The sequence below is a fragment of the Doryrhamphus excisus genome, chromosome 15 (genome assembly GCF_030265055.1).
Source record: "Doryrhamphus excisus isolate RoL2022-K1 chromosome 15, RoL_Dexc_1.0, whole genome shotgun sequence".
In the NCBI taxonomy this organism is placed as follows: domain Eukaryota; kingdom Metazoa; phylum Chordata; class Actinopteri; order Syngnathiformes; family Syngnathidae; genus Doryrhamphus; species Doryrhamphus excisus.
In genome coordinates this window covers 12364206-12384233 of record NC_080480.1, presented here as the reverse complement: position 1 = coordinate 12384233, position 20028 = coordinate 12364206, and the positions used below count along the sequence as shown (strand labels likewise).

General features: G+C 41.7%; 4 protein-coding genes across 14 annotated transcripts in view; 1 reads left to right on the top strand and 3 right to left on the bottom strand.

Moving 5' to 3' along the window:
- LOC131102701 (G-protein coupled receptor 183-like) overlaps window positions 1-3962 on the bottom strand; it is a 71943-nt gene extending 67981 nt beyond the window's left edge. For 2 of the 4 annotated variants that reach the window (XM_058048175.1, XM_058048176.1), the window contains exons 1-2: window positions 3692-3962; window positions 3157-3241 (exon numbers count right to left, since the gene is read on the bottom strand). The gene's annotated coding sequence lies outside the window, so the exon portion shown is untranslated. The other 2 variants (XM_058048174.1, XM_058048177.1) reach the window with 1 other exon arrangement.
- On the top strand, window positions 3611-11625 carry zgc:103625 (methyltransferase-like 26 B). Of its 4 annotated transcripts, none has more exons than XM_058048180.1 (8): window positions 3611-3677; window positions 9298-9379; window positions 9491-9693; window positions 9761-9932; window positions 10009-10068; window positions 10140-10207; window positions 10601-10679; window positions 10750-11625. In XM_058048180.1, the coding sequence occupies exons 3-8, from the start codon at window positions 9494-9496 to the stop codon at window positions 10795-10797; spliced, it is 627 nt and encodes a 208-aa protein (XP_057904163.1). In that variant the 5' UTR covers window positions 3611-3677; window positions 9298-9379; window positions 9491-9493; the 3' UTR covers window positions 10798-11625. The 4 variants fall into 4 exon arrangements, with proteins under 4 accessions (XP_057904163.1, XP_057904164.1, XP_057904161.1 ...); XM_058048181.1 differs by lacking the exon at window positions 3611-3677 and adding an exon at window positions 3716-3986; XM_058048178.1 differs by lacking the exons at window positions 3611-3677; window positions 9298-9379 and having other exon boundaries at window positions 9428-9693.
- mrpl12 (mitochondrial ribosomal protein L12) lies at window positions 4269-8273 on the bottom strand. 2 transcript variants are annotated; one of them, XM_058048183.1, is made up of 6 exons: window positions 8084-8273; window positions 7348-7546; window positions 7099-7173; window positions 6666-6800; window positions 4604-4755; window positions 4269-4536 (listed from the first exon to the last, which is right to left on the bottom strand). In XM_058048183.1, the coding sequence occupies exons 1-5, from the start codon at window positions 8140-8142 to the stop codon at window positions 4639-4641; spliced, it is 585 nt and encodes a 194-aa protein (XP_057904166.1). In that variant the 5' UTR covers window positions 8143-8273; the 3' UTR covers window positions 4269-4536; window positions 4604-4638. The 2 variants fall into 2 exon arrangements, with proteins under 2 accessions (XP_057904166.1, XP_057904165.1); XM_058048182.1 differs by having other exon boundaries at window positions 4271-4755; window positions 8084-8269.
- Window positions 10843-20014, bottom strand: hgs (hepatocyte growth factor-regulated tyrosine kinase substrate). 4 transcript variants are annotated; one of them, XM_058048170.1, is made up of 21 exons: window positions 19821-20014; window positions 19343-19480; window positions 17998-18082; window positions 17838-17913; window positions 17646-17738; window positions 17326-17449; window positions 15990-16042; window positions 15823-15891; window positions 15574-15698; window positions 14837-14921; window positions 14622-14720; window positions 14450-14545; window positions 14345-14383; window positions 14111-14275; window positions 13785-13995; window positions 13542-13714; window positions 12759-12899; window positions 12503-12686; window positions 12298-12434; window positions 12050-12232; window positions 10843-11881 (listed from the first exon to the last, which is right to left on the bottom strand). In XM_058048170.1, the coding sequence occupies exons 1-21, from the start codon at window positions 19843-19845 to the stop codon at window positions 11744-11746; spliced, it is 2439 nt and encodes an 812-aa protein (XP_057904153.1). In that variant the 5' UTR covers window positions 19846-20014; the 3' UTR covers window positions 10843-11743. The 4 variants fall into 4 exon arrangements, with proteins under 4 accessions (XP_057904153.1, XP_057904151.1, XP_057904152.1 ...); XM_058048168.1 differs by having other exon boundaries at window positions 14837-14948; window positions 19821-20013; XM_058048169.1 differs by having other exon boundaries at window positions 13785-13998; window positions 19821-20011.
- Between the last annotated feature and the right edge of the window lie 14 nt (window positions 20015-20028).

Below are 20028 nucleotides of genomic sequence, written 5' to 3'. Positions count from 1 at the left end.
ACCCCTCACGTGTTGGTCACATCACGTTCCCTCCACGGAGCAAAAGGACACACGTCTCGGCAGCGTCTCCTCCACGTGTCCGTGTGTGCGAGCGCAGCAACCGCCCGCTGTTGTCTTCCGTTCAGTAATAGGCCGAACATTAAGAGGTCGTGATGATAGAGTTAACGCCAGCGGGTGGGTGGGGGGGTTGGTGGTATGGGGAGTAGGAGGTGCAAGCTGCTCAGCTGTTATGTCCCTGGTCTTAAATATACGTCTTCGCTGTTTGCGTTAAATCAGCTCAATTTGCCCGGCGGTGCAAAGCGGGCAGGAAATGAAAGCAATTGTTTGCTAATGTGGCCACAAAACAATATGCCCGGCTTGAAAATAGTATTCCATTTGAAAGGCTAATCTATTTGCATGTTTTTATAAACTATAAAAACTGTTTATGATTCTTTCCGGCTCCTCGAGCAATCAAACGGTCAACAATAAAAGAACAGAAATGAATTCATCTGGCATATTTTCTACTGTCGGTAACTTTAATGTCCTATCTAAATAAAGAAATAGCAGACTATTGTGCTGCTAAATGTGACGCTAACAGTATAAAGTACTTGGAGAGCGACGATCGCAACAGGAAATGAAGTGTCAGGTGTTCGACTTAGACACCTCCGACGACAGAATATTGCCTGGTGGACTTCATTTGGTGTTATACAGAAATGCAACACGGAAAAACACTTTCATGAAATTGGATGGTGTTGTTTATACAGAACAATACGGAAAAAAAGAGACTAGCGCTACCAAAAGCGTAAAGTTGTCGCGTCAAACTTTTTTTCAGTGTTGGCGGTGTCAACATCTGGAAAAAATCCCCCCCGAAAAATCTGGAAAAAAGGCGGATTTTATACTGTAGCCCAGAGGTCTCAAACACGCGGCCCGCGGCCCAAATGTGGCCCGCAGGACACTAGTTTGAGGCCCCCGCCTTGATATGAAAGTTTAATGTGGATGCTGTATGGTATCATGTACCCAGAAAAAATGATTACGTTTGATTAATGTTCATGTTAAAGGTTAAATAACTGTTAATAGTTATCCTCCCTATCTGTGTGGAAGTGGTAAGCTTTGGGCGATTTAAGTTTAAAGGAAATAACTCGAAGGCTGCCGTTGAGGTCGCTAGCTCTCTAGTTTGCAAGTTAGCATGTGTCTCAAGACCCTGCAGTTGCGCAATAGGTTGTAAATAAAAAGAGTATAAATGTGGCTATAGTCGTGTTTTGTCATGTCTACAGGGCTTTAATAATGCTTTGTTCATTTTAATCTGAAAAAATAATTTGTCTACCCACCAACTATATGTGGTTTCTTAAGTTTTTATTATTTGCCGTTTTATTATTATTATTATTATTATATTTATTTATTACTGATTGATTGTTTTTCTTCATTCTTGATTTGTTTATTTATTTTTCATCTTATTTTGTGTAGAAAAATAAAAATTAAGATATTTGAGAACAGTGGAATGTTTTATCAGAGCTTTTCTTGTAGAAAATCGGAACCAATGCAAAGTTTATTCATTTTTCTGTTTTTAATAAATGCATTTTTGTTTTGTTTTTTTGGAAAACCTGATGCGGCTCCAGTGGCCCCCAGTTAAATTGAGTTTGAGACATCTGCTGTAGCCAGTTGGAAAAGTCGTACGACATCCAAAGCCGGAAAAGTGCCAGGTCAACTTGATGGAAAAATCTTATTTTTTTTGTCATTCCTTCCAACGGTTTCATTCAATCACATGTATCATCTTGTTCCTAATAAATTGTCTTGTTTGGCAGTGGACTTGGTGCTAGAGGCACGTAGGCAGAGACCTTGAGTTGATTCCAATCAACTTTTTTTTTTCCATCCATCTACCGAAGCGAGTGGATCAGCAGAACCACAACTTGCTGTTATTAAGCGAGGAAAACTGGCTGCGTCCAACATCGAGACAATTTGGCACCGCTGTTGCATGTGTTTGTTCTTCCAAAAACCGTAACCACTGCAACTCTTTAGGAAAGTAGATTTGCAGAGCCCTCAGGGTCGAACTATGGTAGAACTACAGGGTCAGAACCTTGGAGTACACAATACTTTTCATGGCGGACGTGCCATATCTGGGCTATATGTATATGTATACTATATGTAGTATAGTAGGATGCATACCTCTCAATATGATGTAGTACACAACTATACCAATGGCCACTGTAACAGGAAAGATATTATTTAAGGATAATTAAATTTAAGGATAATTAGCGGTACTGATTGTTATTGGCCCGATATCAGCTGACATTGGTATCGGAAATTGAGAATTAGACAATACCAGATATCGGTTGTCAGGAAAACAGACAATATCAATAATATAACAAAAATATATTTTTGCATTTATTTGCATATTTTTTTAAATATTATTTTATATATTATTTATATTATTTAAATATATATTTTTAAATTTATATTATATTTGATATTATTATTCCGGGACAAAAATTGTCAATATTACAAGACAAACATTCTCATCATAAAGTCCTGATGTTACAAGAGTATATTCACAACTTTACAATAATAAGTCATATTTTGGGAGAATAAAGAATAAAGACAGCATAAAAAATGTGCAAGATTAAAAACTTGTAAATGACAACAAATAATTTACTAAAATAAAGATGTAATAATATGAGGAAATCTCGAGTCGGATAAAAGTTTAATAAAAAAAAAAGTAAACAAAAAACACTACAATGTACAACAAAAATGTTTTTGGAATGAATATTTATTCTATGTATTTTTTAATATTTAATATTCTATGTATTTTTCTATTTATTTCCATTTTCATAGAAAAAATAGGTGCGTCTCTTAGTGCATATTAACTGTATTCTAAATAAATATTTGTAATTTTGTATACATTTTTAAATAATTATACATTCTTATAAAATAATTTTGCAAAATAAAAAAAATTGTATTTATATTTTTGAATATTATTCACACCTCAGTGTGATGCAACACTGCCGCATAAATTACATAAACACAATATAAACTCTTCTTTTAAATAAATATCTGCATTTTCCTATTCATTTTTAATAAATGTTTGTATTATTAATAGAACACATGAGAAAAAACTCTCAGCATGATGCAGGGCATGGCCACAACAATAAATCCAGTGTCAAATATTGTGTGCAAGCATACCTAATATTGTGTCCAGTGGGTGTATTTGACTTGGACTGGATTGGACCGCCATGTCTTCACTTGATTTCCATTCGTTTCCATTCATCTGCACACACATTGGGAAACATGTTGGGGGGGGGGGGACCACAATGAGTGTCAGGTTGAGTGTAATTTGACCAAGTGTGCACTGACCTATCTGTAACAGCAGCCATGTTTCCATCCATTCACTTCTCTGAACCAATCAAGACAATATGATCCTACACGGAAAGATGCTAAGTTGGCTTTACACTTGCCAAGTCGTTAAAAAAACAATACAAACCGAAACAAAGCTCACTTCATTTACATGTAATGTAATGTAATGTAATAGATCACAGCCATAGTCAAGCTAGATGTCTTATCGAGCACTGAGTAGTACGTCAACGTCGCCGCCATATTGGATGGGTCATATAGCGCCTTTCTACAAAGATACTTAAGTTAATTACTCTTGTTTATACATTCACACACGCACTAATATACTTGGGAAACAGATAAACAAAGGTGATGTAAGTATATTTACTTGTATTCACCGACAGCGCAGCTTTGACACTTCCAATATGTCGGCGACGTTGACTTATAGCAGCAGTGGACAAACCCACTCGATGCGGCTTCTGTGTCTTCGATAACAGCTAGTTTGTCAGTAGTTTTGAAAAAGGATAAACTAAAAGAGCAGTAGTTATACAAGTTTCCCCCACAGAAATTGTTATTTTTAGAGTAAGGTTGCAAAAAAACAATGGCACTCGAAAGTACTAAAACAGATGTCAGGTTTGTTTTGGCCCCCATTTCGGCTAACGGAGATCTGCTGACCTCTTACGGTAAGTAGGGGTACTGCAACTCGATTAAGTTGTGATTACATTTTTCGTTTATTTGAAGCTGCCGCATTTAATATTTGACCAAATGTGTTATTTTCTAAATATTTAAAATTATAATGTGAACACCTTGGTTAAGACACATGAATGGAAATATTTTGTACTAGCTTGTTTTGCAGTTACACAGACAAATGTCCTTAATGTCATATCTTCTGGTATATTTCCAGATAAGAACACACACACACACACACACACACACACACACCATCAATAACCAAAAAGAGGCTATTTCCGCTTTTTTGTTGTTTTTTTTTTAATCGTATATCCAACAATTCCTTAAGCAACACAAGAAGTCAGCCATTCCCTGAATATACGTCTGTTTCCCCCCCACCCAACATGGCTTTCTGTTCATTGAAGAGTGAACATACACACAGCATGTGTATCTACACATGTACGATGAGACACACACAGCAGCGAGCACTGCCGGGGGCGTCTGGGAGGTTCCTGGTAAAAAGTTCAGTCTGACTTGTTTCCACCCCGGCTCTCCGATGAGACACTGTGAATGTGGGGAAGGCCGTTTTTCCATCGTCATCATCTTTGTTGCGTACAAAATTAAAACGAACCGTGTGCACGGGCGGCGAAGACGGACGGGAGGCGTTTACTCCAACACCACTGTGCCGCCTGCCGCCTGCAACGCCGCTTTCAGTTTCTCCGCCTCCTCTTTGGAAACGTTGGCACGGATCTCCTGGGGAAGAGATTCTACAAGTTTCTTGGCCTGGTGTAGAATGGAAAAAAACGGAATACGCTGTTAGCTGACATGTACGGAAATAATCTGCTTCAGAACCGGTAATGTTGGAAACATGCAAGTGTAAAATACATTTTAAAAAAAACTACAATCAAAGCGTAATAAGAAGTTAATCAACGTGAAAAAACAAGCCGTATGCTTCTGCAAGTTAGCTTGTATGTCCAGCTCAAATTTGACCATTCTTAGCTCTCATAAGTGTAAAAAGAAGTTAACCACTGTATTAAAAAGGTAAAAAAAGAACAACAACAAAATACTCAGTCTTAACTAGAGATGTCCCGATCCCAGCCGCTGTATTTTAAAGAGTATCACATTTATAAGTCTGGGCCACACTCCCACTAGGTTAAGTGTGGTAATTTGTCGAAACAAATGTACCATGGAGACATTTGTTACACTTTGGACCAGGGGTGGCAAATGTTTTGACTCGCGGGACGCATTGCTTTAACAAAATTTATGGCCACACTATATATTTTACACATAACAGTCCACCTGGAAGTATTATATCTGTAAAAGTGTGTGTCTCTCTTTTTTTCCAGGAGCACCTTGTAAACAGCAGACCACATCAAATAACAAAATTTATAAAAACAGCTACTTAAACCATCAAAAGGTTGGCTCAAGCCATGATGTCAGGTTGTATGTTAAGTTTAAATTAGATACTTTGGAAAGAACGGGCGGGCTGTTTTGAAACACTTGGCGGGCCAGATGTGGCCCCCGGGCCGCAGCTCTGTAGCTACAGCGGTAGTTCCCCCTCACTGAGCCCGGACTTTTCTGTCATGATGCGGAGAGCTCGCTGGCATGAGAAGTTCCAGTTTATACTCGGAAATGTTAATAAATTACTATTGCGTTCAAGAGTTTCTTAAAAAATGTAATAGTAGTAAGGATAACTACTACTAAAGGTAGTAAGTATAATTCATAATGCCGCCTACAGAGAACATACTAACTCCTTATTTCTAAAATCACAAATACTTGCTGACATAGTTCATCTTCAAACAGCTAAAATAATGCATAAGGCTAAAAATAACCAATTACCTAAAAATGTCATCCAATACTTCTCTACAAGAGAGGAGAAATATGATCTCAGGGAAGAACTACATTTGAAACACTTATATGCTAGGACTACGTTAAAAAGCCATAGCATTTCAGTATGTGGAATCAAACTATGGAATGGATTGAGTAAGACCCTCAAACAATGCACAACGATGAGCCAATTCAAGAAACAATACAAGCAGTTGATGTTTGCTAAATACAACGATGAAGAGTCTTGAACCAGTCATGATGTGCTATACATATCACTATATTGACACTTACTATGGTACCCATTATGTCGTTGTATGGTCATATCACAAAAAATTAAAAAAACAAATGAAAAAAAAAACCTCAATCCATATTAGGAACGCAGGAAGTGAACAAATGTAACAGTTACTGATTGTAAAAGTACCAGACGGAGGGGTAGGATTTAATAAGCTTTGCTTCTTCCTACTCCTTTTGGACATGTGGAACTGTGAACTGATTATGTGATGCATTCAATTGTAATCTGATGCATGTTCAAATGAAATAAAACCATTACCATTAATATATTCTTAAGTATTCAGCATGACCATTTTTGGATGTATTTATTCTGAAAGCAAGTCACAGAAAAAGACGTATCGCTACTGGATCAGCAAGACCGTAAACAGAATCAAAACAAGTGGATGGGGACATCCCTAGTCTTGTTAATGTGAGTTGGCTATTACCAACATTAAATGTCGTATGTGCAGAAACAAAACAAGATTGTAAATTTGTCTTCTCTTCTTCACATCTGCTCTGAACCCCTTTAAAAATATTAAAAATATTATACAAATCGCACGGTTGTTCTGTGACAAAGGTGAAAAAGGTGAGCTTACCTGCACCAGGTTCAAGCCTTGGATGCAGTTCTTCACCTCCTTTATGAGTTTGACTTTCTCGGCCGCGTTGACTTCCGTTAGCTTGACGGTGAAGTGAGTCTGCTCCTTCTTGACGGGTGCTTCATCTTCTACGGCCTACATCCACATGGAAGGGGGTGGGGCAACCGTGAATAATAGCACGCAATGAAAGGAAGGAAGTAGGAGGGGGATGCTTTCAGTTGGGCGGTCCGTGCTGGTGGGTATGCTGGAGCCTATCCCAGTTGACTTCGGGTGAGAGGCGGGGTACACCCTGGACTGGTCGCCAGCCAATCACAGGGCACATTTACACACTCACATTCATACCTATGGGATAGTGACTTCTTTTTGTATGTTACACATATATTAAAGGACATCTTTACTTTTTTTATTATTATTTTTTTTAAACACTGCTTACCTGAGCTCCAGGAGCAGCTGATGCAGCCATCGCCCCCATCGGCATCATTCCAACATCTTGAATGTTCAAAGTTTTCTGTCACAAGAGGAAAAGCAAAGCAGCATCAATACGTGTAGTATTAATTAAAAGCGTATTCTATTATGCAGGTGTCTGATTGGTTAAAACAGTGTTGTGATTAGGAGTTATAGCTCCCCCTGCTGCATTGGCATGCACTTGACAGTCTGTGATTGACAGAGACTGATAACATACCTTGAGGAGCTCATTTAGGTCCGAAACTTCTAACAAAGTGAGGCTGGCTATGTCGTTTACAAGCTGCTGGATTTTGGGGGAGTACTGTTTCGTGGAGCCGTCAAACGGAGGGGTGGCGAGGGCTTCTGAGGGCGAGGCGGTGCTGGTTTTGAGGAGTCGAAGCGCACACAGCGCCGGTGTCTGCTGCTGAAGCTGTTGCCTGTAGGAAAAATAAAGATGGAATATTTAGTATGGATGAATTAGGACGTCAAAATCACGGCAAAGTCCCACTTAAACGTGTTTATCAGCAATATAGGTTACAATTAAGGTTATATTTTACAATTGCAGTGCCTGTTTGTAGCTAGCATCATTCTCAAACATGAGTGACCTTGACTGTGAATAGCATAAGTGGTTTAAATATTGGGAGAAACACCAAATATGCTTAATTTTGGTACAACGTTCAAAATAAGTGCAGGAAATGTCACATGACCTACATACAGCTAGCATATGATACATTCGTGCATTATTAAGTATGCTAGCTAGCTAAAACTAGCTCAAGAGCTAAATGTTGACTAAAGCAAGTGTATAAACGTCATATTTCATACACAAATTGTACAAATTTGCTAAATTCGTTGGTTTAAAGCGCCAAAACACAAATGTCAGTCGCTAGATGTCTGCCCTTGAGGAGGCGGTCAGTCGGATGCTGAGCTGCCCCCTCCAGGTGTTACATGAACGGCAACAACCGGCGCAAACGTACCGGTGGATGCTCGCCGCGGCCCGCAGCGCCGTTCGGAGGCAGCGTCTGGTGCAGTACATGCTAGCGGGGCGGTGGCTGGAGTCCTCAAGTCCCGGTGTTACCCTTCAAAAAGCAGCCAAGGTTGGTCACAGCCGAGACTGTTCAGACAAGCGACTCTGCCTCAAAAAAAGCACATGGCGTCCTCAGTGAAACTGACCTACCCGGCATGCATTGCGTCAACTACGGGTGACGGCGTAGACCATGGGCAGTAAATGTCTGCTTTATAAAAACGTTGAGTTTGCTCATACATTAGGTAAATGTCGTGTCTTTATAATGCAGAATAAATAGGTAATAATACGTTTAGTTATATACTGTAGCACTCAATAGATTTTTGAGTGTTGGGGTTTCAACACTGCTTTACTGTCCTCTAGCGGCCATAGTTGGAACTATATAGTCATTTTTCAATATCACACAGTTTGTACAAATAAGCTAACAACGAAAAATAATAATTAATATAAAATTATTTGTTGGGGGCCTAAAAGACAAAATAAAAATGACAATTAGCAAGACTTACAAAACATGGAACCAGATTTGGGGGTAATCTGGCAAGAATTATTGGTTTTATTGGATGAGGAACCTTTGTAATAATGAAGCGCTTGTATCTTGTCTCATTAAACTGTCTGAAATGTCTATTTGACATGCAAAACATTTAATGGATGTCAAACTTCATTCATTATTATCACCAAGTACCAAGTCCCAATGTTTTTTGCAACCTTTTACTGCTATAGTTATGATTTTAATGTTAAATATTCATTCTTTCATTCATTTTCTACCGCTTATCCTCACAAGGAGCCTATCCCAGCTGAGAGACGGGGTACACCCTGGACTGGTCGCCAGCCAATCACAGGGCACATATAGACAAACAACCATTCACACTCACATTCATACCTATGGACAATTTGGAGTCGCCAATTAACCTAGCATGTTTTTGGAATGTGGGAGGAAACCGGAGAAAACCCATGCATGCATGAGGAACATGCAAACTCCACACAGAGATGGTAGAGGGTGGGATTGAACTTGGGTCTCCTAGCTGTGAGGCCTGTGCGCTAACCACTCGTGCGGCCTTAAACATTAATTCTATTTGAGTCCAAATTCAGAGAATAGTTACTAAATTTGTATTTGTGCAATTATTTATGTAATGTTATTGTATTAACATAACACCTGTGTACCACTAGATGAAGCCCACGTACCACCGGTGGTACCCGGTTTGAGAGTATTTCCACAAGAGTAGCTCTTTAAGGGAATCCTCTTAAGCAAGTAAGTAATCTTTAGCCCATCTGCTGCCATGTGTGGCCTGCATCGACATGACGTTCCCCCCATATGGTCCACTGTTATCTGGTTCATGGTTCATCCTCGTCTCTCCTGCAGGCCATGCTGCTGTCTCCTCAGGCTGAGAGAAACTGGGAGGCCGTGTGCTCGGTGCTCCAGGATGTTCTGGAGGAGCAGCCCCATCGGCAGCTCTTTGCCTTGGAGCTGGGCTCCGGAACCGGGCAGCACGTCATACGCTTCGCACAGAGGATGCCCTTCGTCACCTGGCAGCCGTCGGACATCCAAGAGGAAGCCCGGAGCAGGTAGGAGAGATGCTTCTACTTGTGGTTAAATGTGACACATGGAGGAAGGTGTGCATGTGAATATGAGATGTCGCAGCATTAAGGCGTACATTGCCGCCACCAACATGACGACGGTGCGGCAACCTGTGCACCTGGATGCCAGTGAGCCTTGGGAGAAGTGGGCGGGGCTTTCTCGTGCCTCCTGTGATGTCATTATTGCGATTAACTTACTCCAGTACAGCCCCTTTAAAACAGCACAGGTAGGCTATGATGATGAGAACACATTTCTAATTGTGTCACCTCACATGCACAAAATGTCTTTTTAAATACTTTAAGGGTGTTTTCAACGGGGCAGGTGAGATCATCAAGCAAAATGGCCTTTTGATTACATATGGGGTATGTAATGTCAAAAAAGCATTTTTTTTTAAACACAGAAAAAAAACATTTTCTTGTGCTTGACTTTCCAGGCATATGCCATTAATGGCACCATTACACCACAATGTAACGAACTCCTGGATGAAGAGCTTCGGAAAAGGTTAGTGTACGGATGTTGTGCGTTTTAAAGAAGTAAATCTGATTCATTTTGTGCAGTAGTTTCATAACTGTAAAATCAGGGCCACACGGTGGACAAGTGGTTAGCATGTATGCCACACAGTCAGGTGATCAGGCTTATTCAAATTGTCCATAGGTATGAATGTGAGTGTGAATGGTTGTTTGTCTATATGTGCCCTGTGATTGGCTGGCGACCAGTCCAGGGTGTACCCCGCCTCTCCCCCAAAGATAGAGCTGGGATACACTCCAGCATACACCTGTGACCCTAGTGAGGAAGTGGTTATTTTAGTGGGTTTTATCCTGCCGTGTGGTCTGAGGGCTAAATCAATCTACTGTGAATCATACAATTATGACGCTATCATATTGTATCACACAGAAACGCAGAGTGGGGACTTCCTGATATCGACGTGCTGAGACAGCTGGCCTACGCTAACGGGATGCGTATGGAGAGGATGGTGAGTCACATGACAACACCTTTACAGGGAAGTGCCAACAATAGCTTCATGATAGTATTTTATCTTTTAGGTCGAGATGGAAGAATGCTACAAATGCCTCATCTTCAGGAAACAATAGATGCCCTCAAAAGGTCAAGAAATAAAAAGGACTCCACGCAGAAAGTGGACAATAAGAACCAGATATTTATTAAATATAAATTTAAAATGACCTTTGAAAGTCGAGACAGATGACTATGATGGAAATAAAGTAGATCACAAATGAAGGAGTTACAGAGATATAAGCTGATTGGCTCGGTGATAAATACATGCGGCCTGTAATTGACGACAAAAGCCTTTTTCCGTTCGCTAACATGCACGCAGCCAATACACACAGCCAGGAGGCCATTAGCAGATGATTACAGGTAGTGCTGTGTCATAATGATGACGATGTAATCATGTGGGTATTTGGGTGTACGTCAGCAGGATGACTTGAATTGTTCAACAATGTTAAGTCCAGTTGATGCAATTTACAACAAATAAATGCTAATGTCAGACTATATTAGCAACAACTGGAATGTTAGGCTGTGATCCTTCTGATGATGATGATGAAAGTTAGTGCCATTTATCCCAAACCTCCCTGACTGTGCTTGCTCTCTTTACAGACACACAAAGACACCACATACACACCGAGTCCTTCAAATAAAGTCTTCACACAGGCTTAAATTAAAAATCATCATGCTTGTTTTGAGTTTTAAAAAGCAAAAAAAAAGAAATGTTTTGTCTTTTTCCTTATTTGTTGTTAGGAGCACTGACTATTTGTGAGCTTCAGCTATTTCATTTAAGGGACAAATAAAGGTCAGCTGAGAGAGGAAGGTAAGATCTGGGTTTTGGTGCCCCTCCCACCCCACCCCTATGTGGTGGTGCCGTCTCAGGGATGACACAGTAAGATAAGATAATCACAATGTTTCACTATGCCACAACATGACAGCAAGGTGGAGGTGGAGAGAGGTGGTGGTGGTGGGGGGGGGGGGGGGGGGGGGGGGGGGTTGAGTAGTGTCAGACCCTGTTCCCAATTGTACCAGCTTTCAGTCAAAAGAGATGAGCTGCGCCTCAGCGCTGCCAGGTACCACCTGAGGGGGCTGCTGCTGTTGCGGCGGTGGATGTTGCTGCGGTGGCTGTTGCTGCTGCTGTGCTGACTGCTGAGGACCACCAGGGGGGGCCACCTGTCAGAGGCAAGATCAGACAAAAACATTTTTTACTGTGCAAAAAATCAATCATTTCCCCATTTGGTTGCACTTTTTAAGTTCCGGATTGTCATGATGTCAGACAGAACCCTACTTGGGCCTGTTGTTGTTTCTCCTGCACAAGAGAGGAAGTGCTGAGCGACTGACCTGCTGGTACATGGGCTGCTGACCAGACATGTAGGGTTGTTGGGCGGCCATGTTGGGGTCCTGCCCCGGCAGTGTCGTGATCATGTTCTGCATGTTGTACGGCTGGTAGCCCATGTAGCCCATACCGTTGGTGGGGCCAGCCTGGGACATGGGGGGCATGCTCTGGGCCTGTGACGCCACATTCTGTGCAGGAAGGAGGACCACCATTAGCGACATGTTTTGAACAGAGACTCTATGAGGGACCAGACCTGGTAGCCTTGTGTAAGGGTGGGCTGGTAGTTGGAATAAGGTGTACTAGTGGTAGGCGGGGCTTGCCCAGGAGGAGGGGCGGGCTGTCCATTGGTGCCAGCAGCTGGATACATGTATGCATTAACCATATTGGGATCTATAGAAGCAGAGGATGATTAATAAAAAAACACATTAACAAGCTGGAATATGTGTGGATTCAGCTACCTGTGGCAGCAGGGGGCATAGCCTGGTACTGTGGTGGCGCCGTCTGGCCAGGCTGGTTCATATAAATGTTGTGCATAGGTGACCCTTCCACGGAACCAGCCGGGCTGAAAGTACCCGGGTAGCTGGGCGGAGCACCAGGCTGGTACACCATCCCTCCTGCTACGTTTGGGGGCAGAGACTGCATCTGTGGAACACACAAGTGGATTTTATAGTCATGTGGTGTGGGAAAATGTAATATGGCGGGCGGGATGCGTGCCTGTGCATAGGGCAGAGAGAAAGCCGGCATCTGAGCTCTCATCTGGATGGTGTGCTTCTGGTGCTCCAGACGCATCTGCCGCTCCTTTTCCTGTTCCTGCAAGCGTTGAATGGCCAGCTGCCTTTGCATCTCCAAGTACTCCTAAAGCACATAAATTAATGTCTTAGCATGATAACAGAATAGCAACATGTGCATCGTTTTGCTGGGTTTTACTTCACTTCGCTTTCAGTGAGCAGACGGGAGGCAAGCATAAGCTATGGTCACATACACGCTTGGTAGGTCGGTGCAATATTTTAGAAATTAAAGCCAATAACGGGGCATCTTGAAGTTATTTGCTCCAATTTAGCAAGCGTACATAGTATGATGTGTGAATACCTCAAATAGTTGAAAACAAAAATTTAAAAAAACTTAACTATATTAGGAAAGCAGGAAGTGAACAAATAACAGTTACTGATTGTACGTACCAAATGGAGGGGTAGGATTTAATAAGCTTTGCTTCTTCCTACTCCTTTTGGACATGTGGAACTGTGAACTGATTATGTCTCCTAGGGAGAGAGCTTCCCTGCCTTTTATGGTTGTTTTTCCTGCATTTTTCCCCGGTTATAATGGACTTAGCAGTTGTGTTTTCTGAAATACATATTTGAATGATTTCTACATGCGAGAATGGTAAATGTATACAGCATTTTTGCTCCAGTCACAAATACGCTTGTTTGCCCCTCATCTCTTTGAAGCAGGCAAGACAACTAGACGTGACATCACGTGAACCCCAACAATCAGAAGTACCTGCTTCTTCTGTCTCATGATTTCCAGTTTCTGTGCCAGCTGGATCTGCCTTTGCCTCTCTGCCTCCTCTGCGGCACGACGCAGTTTTTCCCTGTGCTCATCCCGTAGTGCGTTGAGAGCGGCCCGAGCGTCGCGAACTTGAGCCAGCTTGTCCTGCAGCCCCTCGTAGTACACTGCATACGCCATTGATTGGTTTGAGACAAACACAAGGAGGGCAATTCTTTCTTGGAACAAAATACTCACGTCGTTTCTCATCCAGCTGGTTGAGGATGTCCAGCAGCTGTGGGTGCATGTTGTTGATGGACTGGAAGAGAGACAGGACGGCGCTGTCGTTGGTGATACTGCGCCCGCGCATGTGGTTGCTCTTCATGCGGTTGAGGAAGGTGGTCACGGCGTTCTGCAGAGCCTTTAGGAACTGCTCGTGGTTCTCTTCAGACTCCCCGTTCTGGTACTGCTGCTGGAGGACGACACGACACATGGCGATACATTAATACCTCTGTGAGAGTATCTTCTAAATGCGAGCATTAATAAATCGTCTCTCATCAAAGCATAGTGTTGTATCATCATACCTCCACTATACTGACTGGCTGCATGGGGACATGACTTTCTACAGGCTGATTGATTGGCAGCACAGGCTCGGCCACTGACACAGGAGCAGGGGCTGAGGGGGTCGGACTCTTCCGAGCCTCTTCCTGCTTCTTCTCCCAATATGTTCTATTGAGGTAACGTGCCAGCTAGAACATACAGTCAGCATCGTAAATCGAAATGTCAAAATGAGAGCCGTTTAAGAGAAGGTCATTCACCTCTGGGTCGACGTCTTCTGCTGATGGAGCTGAGGAGTTCTACAGAATTACAAGAGGTACAAGTCAGTCACCAGTTAAATAGAGATGGGGTGAGGAAGGTCTTACCACGGGGGACGTGTAGAGGGTGCTGACTGGGGGTGCTGAAGAAGTCACGGGGGTGGGGTCGGCTTTGGGATACCCAGTGTAAGAGTTCTTTTGCCTCTGCAATTGCATACTCGGCTTGTTAATAAGCTTTGCTTTGCACACAATAAACACGTGTGCAGCCGTGCATCCTCACCATTCGTTCTTTCTCTTCTGCCTCGCTTTGGGACAGAGCGATAGCCAGCTGCAGCTCCTCTTCCTCCTGCAGCGCTGCCTCATCTCTCTTTGGAGGCATCTGGGGAGTATGCAGGGATGGAGATATATGAGGACAAATTCCAAATAGTGCCACAAAAACGTCAATAAAACAAGCGGTGCATTTCCTGGTTATGGTTATCAACTAAACACAATTACTTGTGACTGCTGTGACAGTGGGCTGGTAAGATACTCGGGAGGAAGTTCAGCCGAGTTGGTGGACGGAGCTTTACCCTCGGCTTTCCTAAGTGGAGGAGAGAGGGTGGGTTGGCTGGTGAGGAGAGGGATCAGGGTGGACAAACAAACTTGTAAATAAGCGCAGGAAGCATGCATTTTAAAACAACATTCACCACACATTTGGTTTGGTACACAATCAAAAGCAGCAGTCGTTTCATTTTAGCTTATTATACTTATTCACACAAAATATTCAATATTTCACAGTTTAATGGTCTGCAAACTAGAATTGTATACACAGCACTAATCTGGACCACAATGTAGGTACTCAGCCCACAATAGACGGCCCACAAAACATCACTTAAACCATTTAATCAAATTCCTATGTTACAGAAGTGCACCTCAATTTTGCAGGTTTGCTTTAGCTTTGCTTAAAAGGCCAAGTTCAATGTTTGTGGAATATCACATTTAAGTCATAAAATAAAAGTGGAGTGGTTAACATGTTGGCCACACTATCCTGTGGGCTCAATTCTCCACTTGTGCATCTCTGTATGTATGTTTGCATGTTCTCCCTGTGAGTGCGTGGGTTTTCTCCGGGTAATCCGGTTTCCTCCCACATTCCAAAAGCATTATTGTATTGTACAGTATTGTTCTGGCTAATAAGTATATTGTGATCTTAGTGTTTAAAACTGCGTTAAATAGAAGAGCCACAGGATACTCACTTGTTAAGCTGCTCAAAGCAGGGCTCACACACGCGGACCTCCTTCTCTATTCCAAACTTGGGAATTGTGGAGTACTTGGACGAACACTTGCCGCAGAAGATCTGCCCGCAGGCTCGACAGTGGTGCTAAGAGAGAGCGAACGGGAATTCAGGTCAGGCTTGTGGGCCATAAACCGCCCCTGCTCCGTGTGACTGAATGAAGTGTGCACAATGTCCACAATGCCCCACTTTTCAGGTAAGCCCCGCCTACCTTACGCGTCATCACTCCAAACTGAACTCTGCACCGGTGGCATTCCTCAGCGTCAACCCATTCTGGGGCCTAAATGGGTACATACAACATGTTTTGTTGTACACGGAAGGCATTCAAAGAATAAATATCACCAATTTATTTGATGGTGGAAGAAAAACTGAACTTACACGCTCGGCTGCAAACATTGCATCACTCTCCTTAAACTCAGGGAACACATTACCTGTGAAAGAAAAACAAATCATCATAACACCTCATTGACTGTACAGGTAAGTGTAAAAATAAGCACTATGATAACTTTGTAAAACTAATACCGTATAATCTGGACTATAAGTCGCTCCGGAGTATAAGTCGCACAAGGCCAAAAATGCATAATTAGGTAGTAAAAAACATACATAAGTTGCACTGGAGTATAAGTCGCATTTTTGCGGGTAATTTATTTTACAAACTACTTATATACCAAAACAGACATTACGTCCTCTTGGAAGGCAAGTTCTAACAATAAAAGAATAGAGAACATGCTGAATAGGTGTAAAATATGCTAACACAATGGTTATTCAGCTACATGAAAAATAAACATGAACAGAAAAGGTGTCCAGTCTTTATGTAACATAAACAGTTTTTTCATTTATAAGTTGCTCTGGAGTATAAGTTGCAGGAACAGCCAACCAATGAAAAAAAGTGTGACTTGTAGTCCGGAAAATATGGTATACATCGCTAGAATTAATAAAGCTTTATAGGCCTGTCATGATAATCAACACATACATTAATGATTAAAAAACTATGTTGATAATTTTGGCGACAGTGATAAATTGACATGTGCTAGCAGCAAGTTAGCAAACAAACGCAAATATGAATGACAGCACAAAAGTGATGGCTTCTAATCCAAATACCACAGCCCTAGTATGGAGGTGCAGCAGAGCCCTTGTCCCAACCATCAACGCTTACATAGGCATTTGATCGGCAAAGTAAATCTATAACCAAAAGGTGCAAAATGGTGCGTGCTCACTGACATTGTTGCTCACTACATTACATAGGAAATACAACCTTTCACTACCAACATTTCAGGAAATGTTGAACGTATATGTACACCTTTTGTCATTTGCCATTATATAAAATGGCATAAATTCTAAATTGAACGACCAACATCATAGGGTTGGTCATCAATGGGTTTCATAAGGGAGTGATCAAACACACTGGCATCGATTGGTATAGTCTTTGTCAAACTGTAGCCATTGAGGTTTAACAGACTAGTTTTGATTTTCAGGGCAATGAGGGACAAAGTGTGCTGGTGCACGCATATTGTTTTTTGTGATGGCCTTTGAAAGACATTTATCGGCATATGCTGATCGGGTGGGTTTTTTTTTTAATGGACTTTGGCCGATTCTAATCAGTAGCCGATTGATCGGAACACCCCTAGACAAAACAAATTATTTAAATTACCTTGCCTTCTGGTTCAGAAATGATAGCAAACTGTGAAAACAGAGACGCGTGTACTCCACTTACCTTCCACTTTCATGATCTGGTAGGTGTCTTGCACCACTTTGTATTTGGGCTCATTGCGGAAGGCGTGGGCCCAGGCCTGGATCAGGTAGAGGATCTTGTTTCGGACATTAGCTTCCGTCTGTTTCTGGTAGGGAGAATGGTTTAAAACCATAGTCATTATGTATTTGCGTTACTTTTGTTCTGTTGTCACATTAAAAACTGAGCTGTTGATATAAAGACAGGATCAGCAGGATGATGTGACAACTGGCATTTAATCACATAGAGTATTTCCTAGTTTTTAAATGAGGATGTTTGCACATTAGGAGGAGTCAGAGGGCAACCTTGAGCAGATCCTTCAGTTCCTCCATTGTCACTTTACTGGCCACCTCATCATGAACGGTCTGCCCACAGTTCTTCACCACGGATTCAAGCACCTGAAGCGGAAGGCAACATTATTACTTACCAATTTTGTTGCGCAATTAGTAGTGGTAACTGCGTCCATATATTAGACTACTACAAATTCTCAGTTTTACCTCGAGTGCATAGATTGCCACATGTGGGTTTTTGTCATTCAATTTCTTTTTAATGGCCCCAACTGCATATTTAGCCCTGATAGGAGAAACACACCATGGATTCACTCATTAGGAAAATACAGGCTACCACAATAAATCAAACAAACGAGTGTAGACTCACTGGGTGTCTCCTTGTCGAATGAGATCACAGATTTGCAGAATGGACTCCCAGTCAGTCTCCAGCAGCAGTTGACTGGTGGCCTTATCTGGAATTATCACAGGCGTGTTAATACTGACACATACACACATGGACAAAATTGTTGGTACCCCTCGGTTAATGGAAGAATTTAATTAAATTATTTGTCATCAATTTTCCTCCTCCCATGCATCTTAAATTTCTGAATAATATTTGCAACTGTAGTCACAACAGGAACACCAAGCTGCTTGGGTGGTCTTATAGCCTTTACATTTAATATACTTGTCTATAATTTTCTTTCTAAAGCGCCTGAGATCTGTCTTTGTAGACACCCAGGGATCCAGACTGTGACTAAATTATGACAAATCGCAAGCAAATTTTTCCTCTACTCCCATCATCTTCTACCATCCTTGCTTACACATTTTGCCTGGCTCTCGTTTCTTCTGGCGGCAGCTATCTGCCTAGCCTCTACTCCACAGATTCCATACATGACTGTTTAACCACTGGTGGGCTCCATATAGGGGTATTCAGCGTTTTAAATAATTATAAATATAACAGAGACAAATACAAATATAGAACGAAAGCTTCCCTTAAGTACAAATAACATCTTCCTTTGCTGGAAAATTATCATTGCACACAGTACATATTATGATTTGATACTGATATTAGTGACAAAAATATAAAAAAATTGTGTTTACTGTATTATATTTGCCCTAAAGTAGCAATACATTTAGTGTTGAGTGCAAAGTACCACAATTTTACCACAGTTTAACGTTAGACTAACAGACAGCGTTAGTAACGTTGTAAAAGAAGATTTATGTCTTGGAATCCATAAGCAGGTGAATCTGTGCTAAATGAGGTTACCAATAATTTAATACAAGAGCTAAACTTGAGTAAATAAATACATGATCAATTCCAAGTTGTAGTTTTACGTCCAGTAAACAGTTCAAGTCATGTGTTTTAGCTTTATTTTAGACAGCAAAGTCATTTTGACGTGGGGTCATTAACAAAACATTACGATGTTTTTTTCAGTGCGACAGCAGTATCTAAAAGAATGGCATCATTCTTGAGTAACGCAAGCTTGGCCAAGAGCAACAGAGGTCTTGCACAACACAAAGGAAGCGAATGTGGATTACATAAAATAAACTGACTGAAACGGTTGTTATTCGTCACCCGTTTAGGGTATTTTATCAATAGCAGCCAATTGTTGTTAGCTGGCTAAAATTAGCTGGCCTGAGAGGCACAGCCCCTGCGTCTGCCCTAGTCTAAACAATATACTGGAATACTCCAAAGTCAACTACTAACTTGGCAAATTATGTTCGTAACTTACCCAGGAGTCTGTCAAATGAACCGCCACCTTTCCCCATGTTCAAATTAAAGTGTTGAAGTAGCTGTCGAGGCGTGTGTTTTCTCCACTCGACGTTCGCTGTTGTTTTGTCAGCGTTAGCTTTAGCCTCCTGGTCGGTAGCTGTAGGAAGAAACACAGCTGGTGCAGTACTTCCTATTTCCGGTTTAGAGGCACTGCCAGCGATATAACGTAGCGCCATCTAGCGCTTACACGCTACATCGGTGTGATGTGGACAACGAAAGATTTACAAATTTATGGATGTTGAGCGATATAAATAATTAAAAACGTTATTAAAAAAGTTATTCGAATTTAGCATAAGCAAATTGGCTACAAGGCAAAAGTCGAAAAGAGTAACGAAGAAATGTATGTCGGTTTACAATTACATTCAACCACCTGTGTTGCCAAGTGGGAACTCACAAACGATCGTACCATGAATTTTGAGGAATATTATCGAACATACTCGCTTCAACGTTGCTCGGATCCATCTCCAACAGCAAAACACCAACGTATCCTATAGCTTATAACGCAATTTCACCTGCTAAACTAAACTAAAAGCACTCTGGGGTCGAACACTGCCAGAGCAGCGTCGCCACTTGCTATACAGCAGTTCCAGTAGACTGCTATAGACCGGTTAAATATGACCTTCAAAGCAACAAAGGATTCTATTT

Excerpts from the sequence above, each read along its gene's own strand:
- mrpl12 (XM_058048183.1), bottom strand. The coding sequence starts at position 8,142 with ATGTACTGCACCAGACGCTGCCTCCGAACGGCGCTGCGGGCCGCGGCG. Across the intron at positions 7,174-7,347 it reads ACCTAAATGAGCTCCTCAAG|AAAACTTTGAACATTCAAGA; the intron begins GTATGTTATCAG and ends CTCTTGTGACAG. Across the intron at positions 6,801-7,098 it reads CAGCTGCTCCTGGAGCTCAG|GCCGTAGAAGATGAAGCACC; the intron begins GTAAGCAGTGTT and ends ATGTGGATGTAG.
- zgc:103625 (XM_058048178.1), top strand. The coding sequence starts at position 9,443 with ATGGTCCACTGTTATCTGGTTCATGGTTCATCCTCGTCTCTCCTGCAG. Across the intron at positions 10,069-10,139 it reads GCCTTTTGATTACATATGGG|GCATATGCCATTAATGGCAC; the intron begins GTATGTAATGTC and ends TTGACTTTCCAG. Across the intron at positions 10,208-10,600 it reads GATGAAGAGCTTCGGAAAAG|AAACGCAGAGTGGGGACTTC; the intron begins GTTAGTGTACGG and ends TGTATCACACAG.
- hgs (XM_058048167.1), bottom strand. The coding sequence starts at position 19,845 with ATGGATCCGAGCAACGTTGAAGCGA. Across the intron at positions 18,083-19,342 it reads TTCATTTGACAGACTCCTGG|ATAAGGCCACCAGTCAACTG; the intron begins GTAAGTTACGAA and ends TGATAATTCCAG. Across the intron at positions 17,914-17,997 it reads ATTCGACAAGGAGACACCCA|GGCTAAATATGCAGTTGGGG; the intron begins GTGAGTCTACAC and ends TTCTCCTATCAG.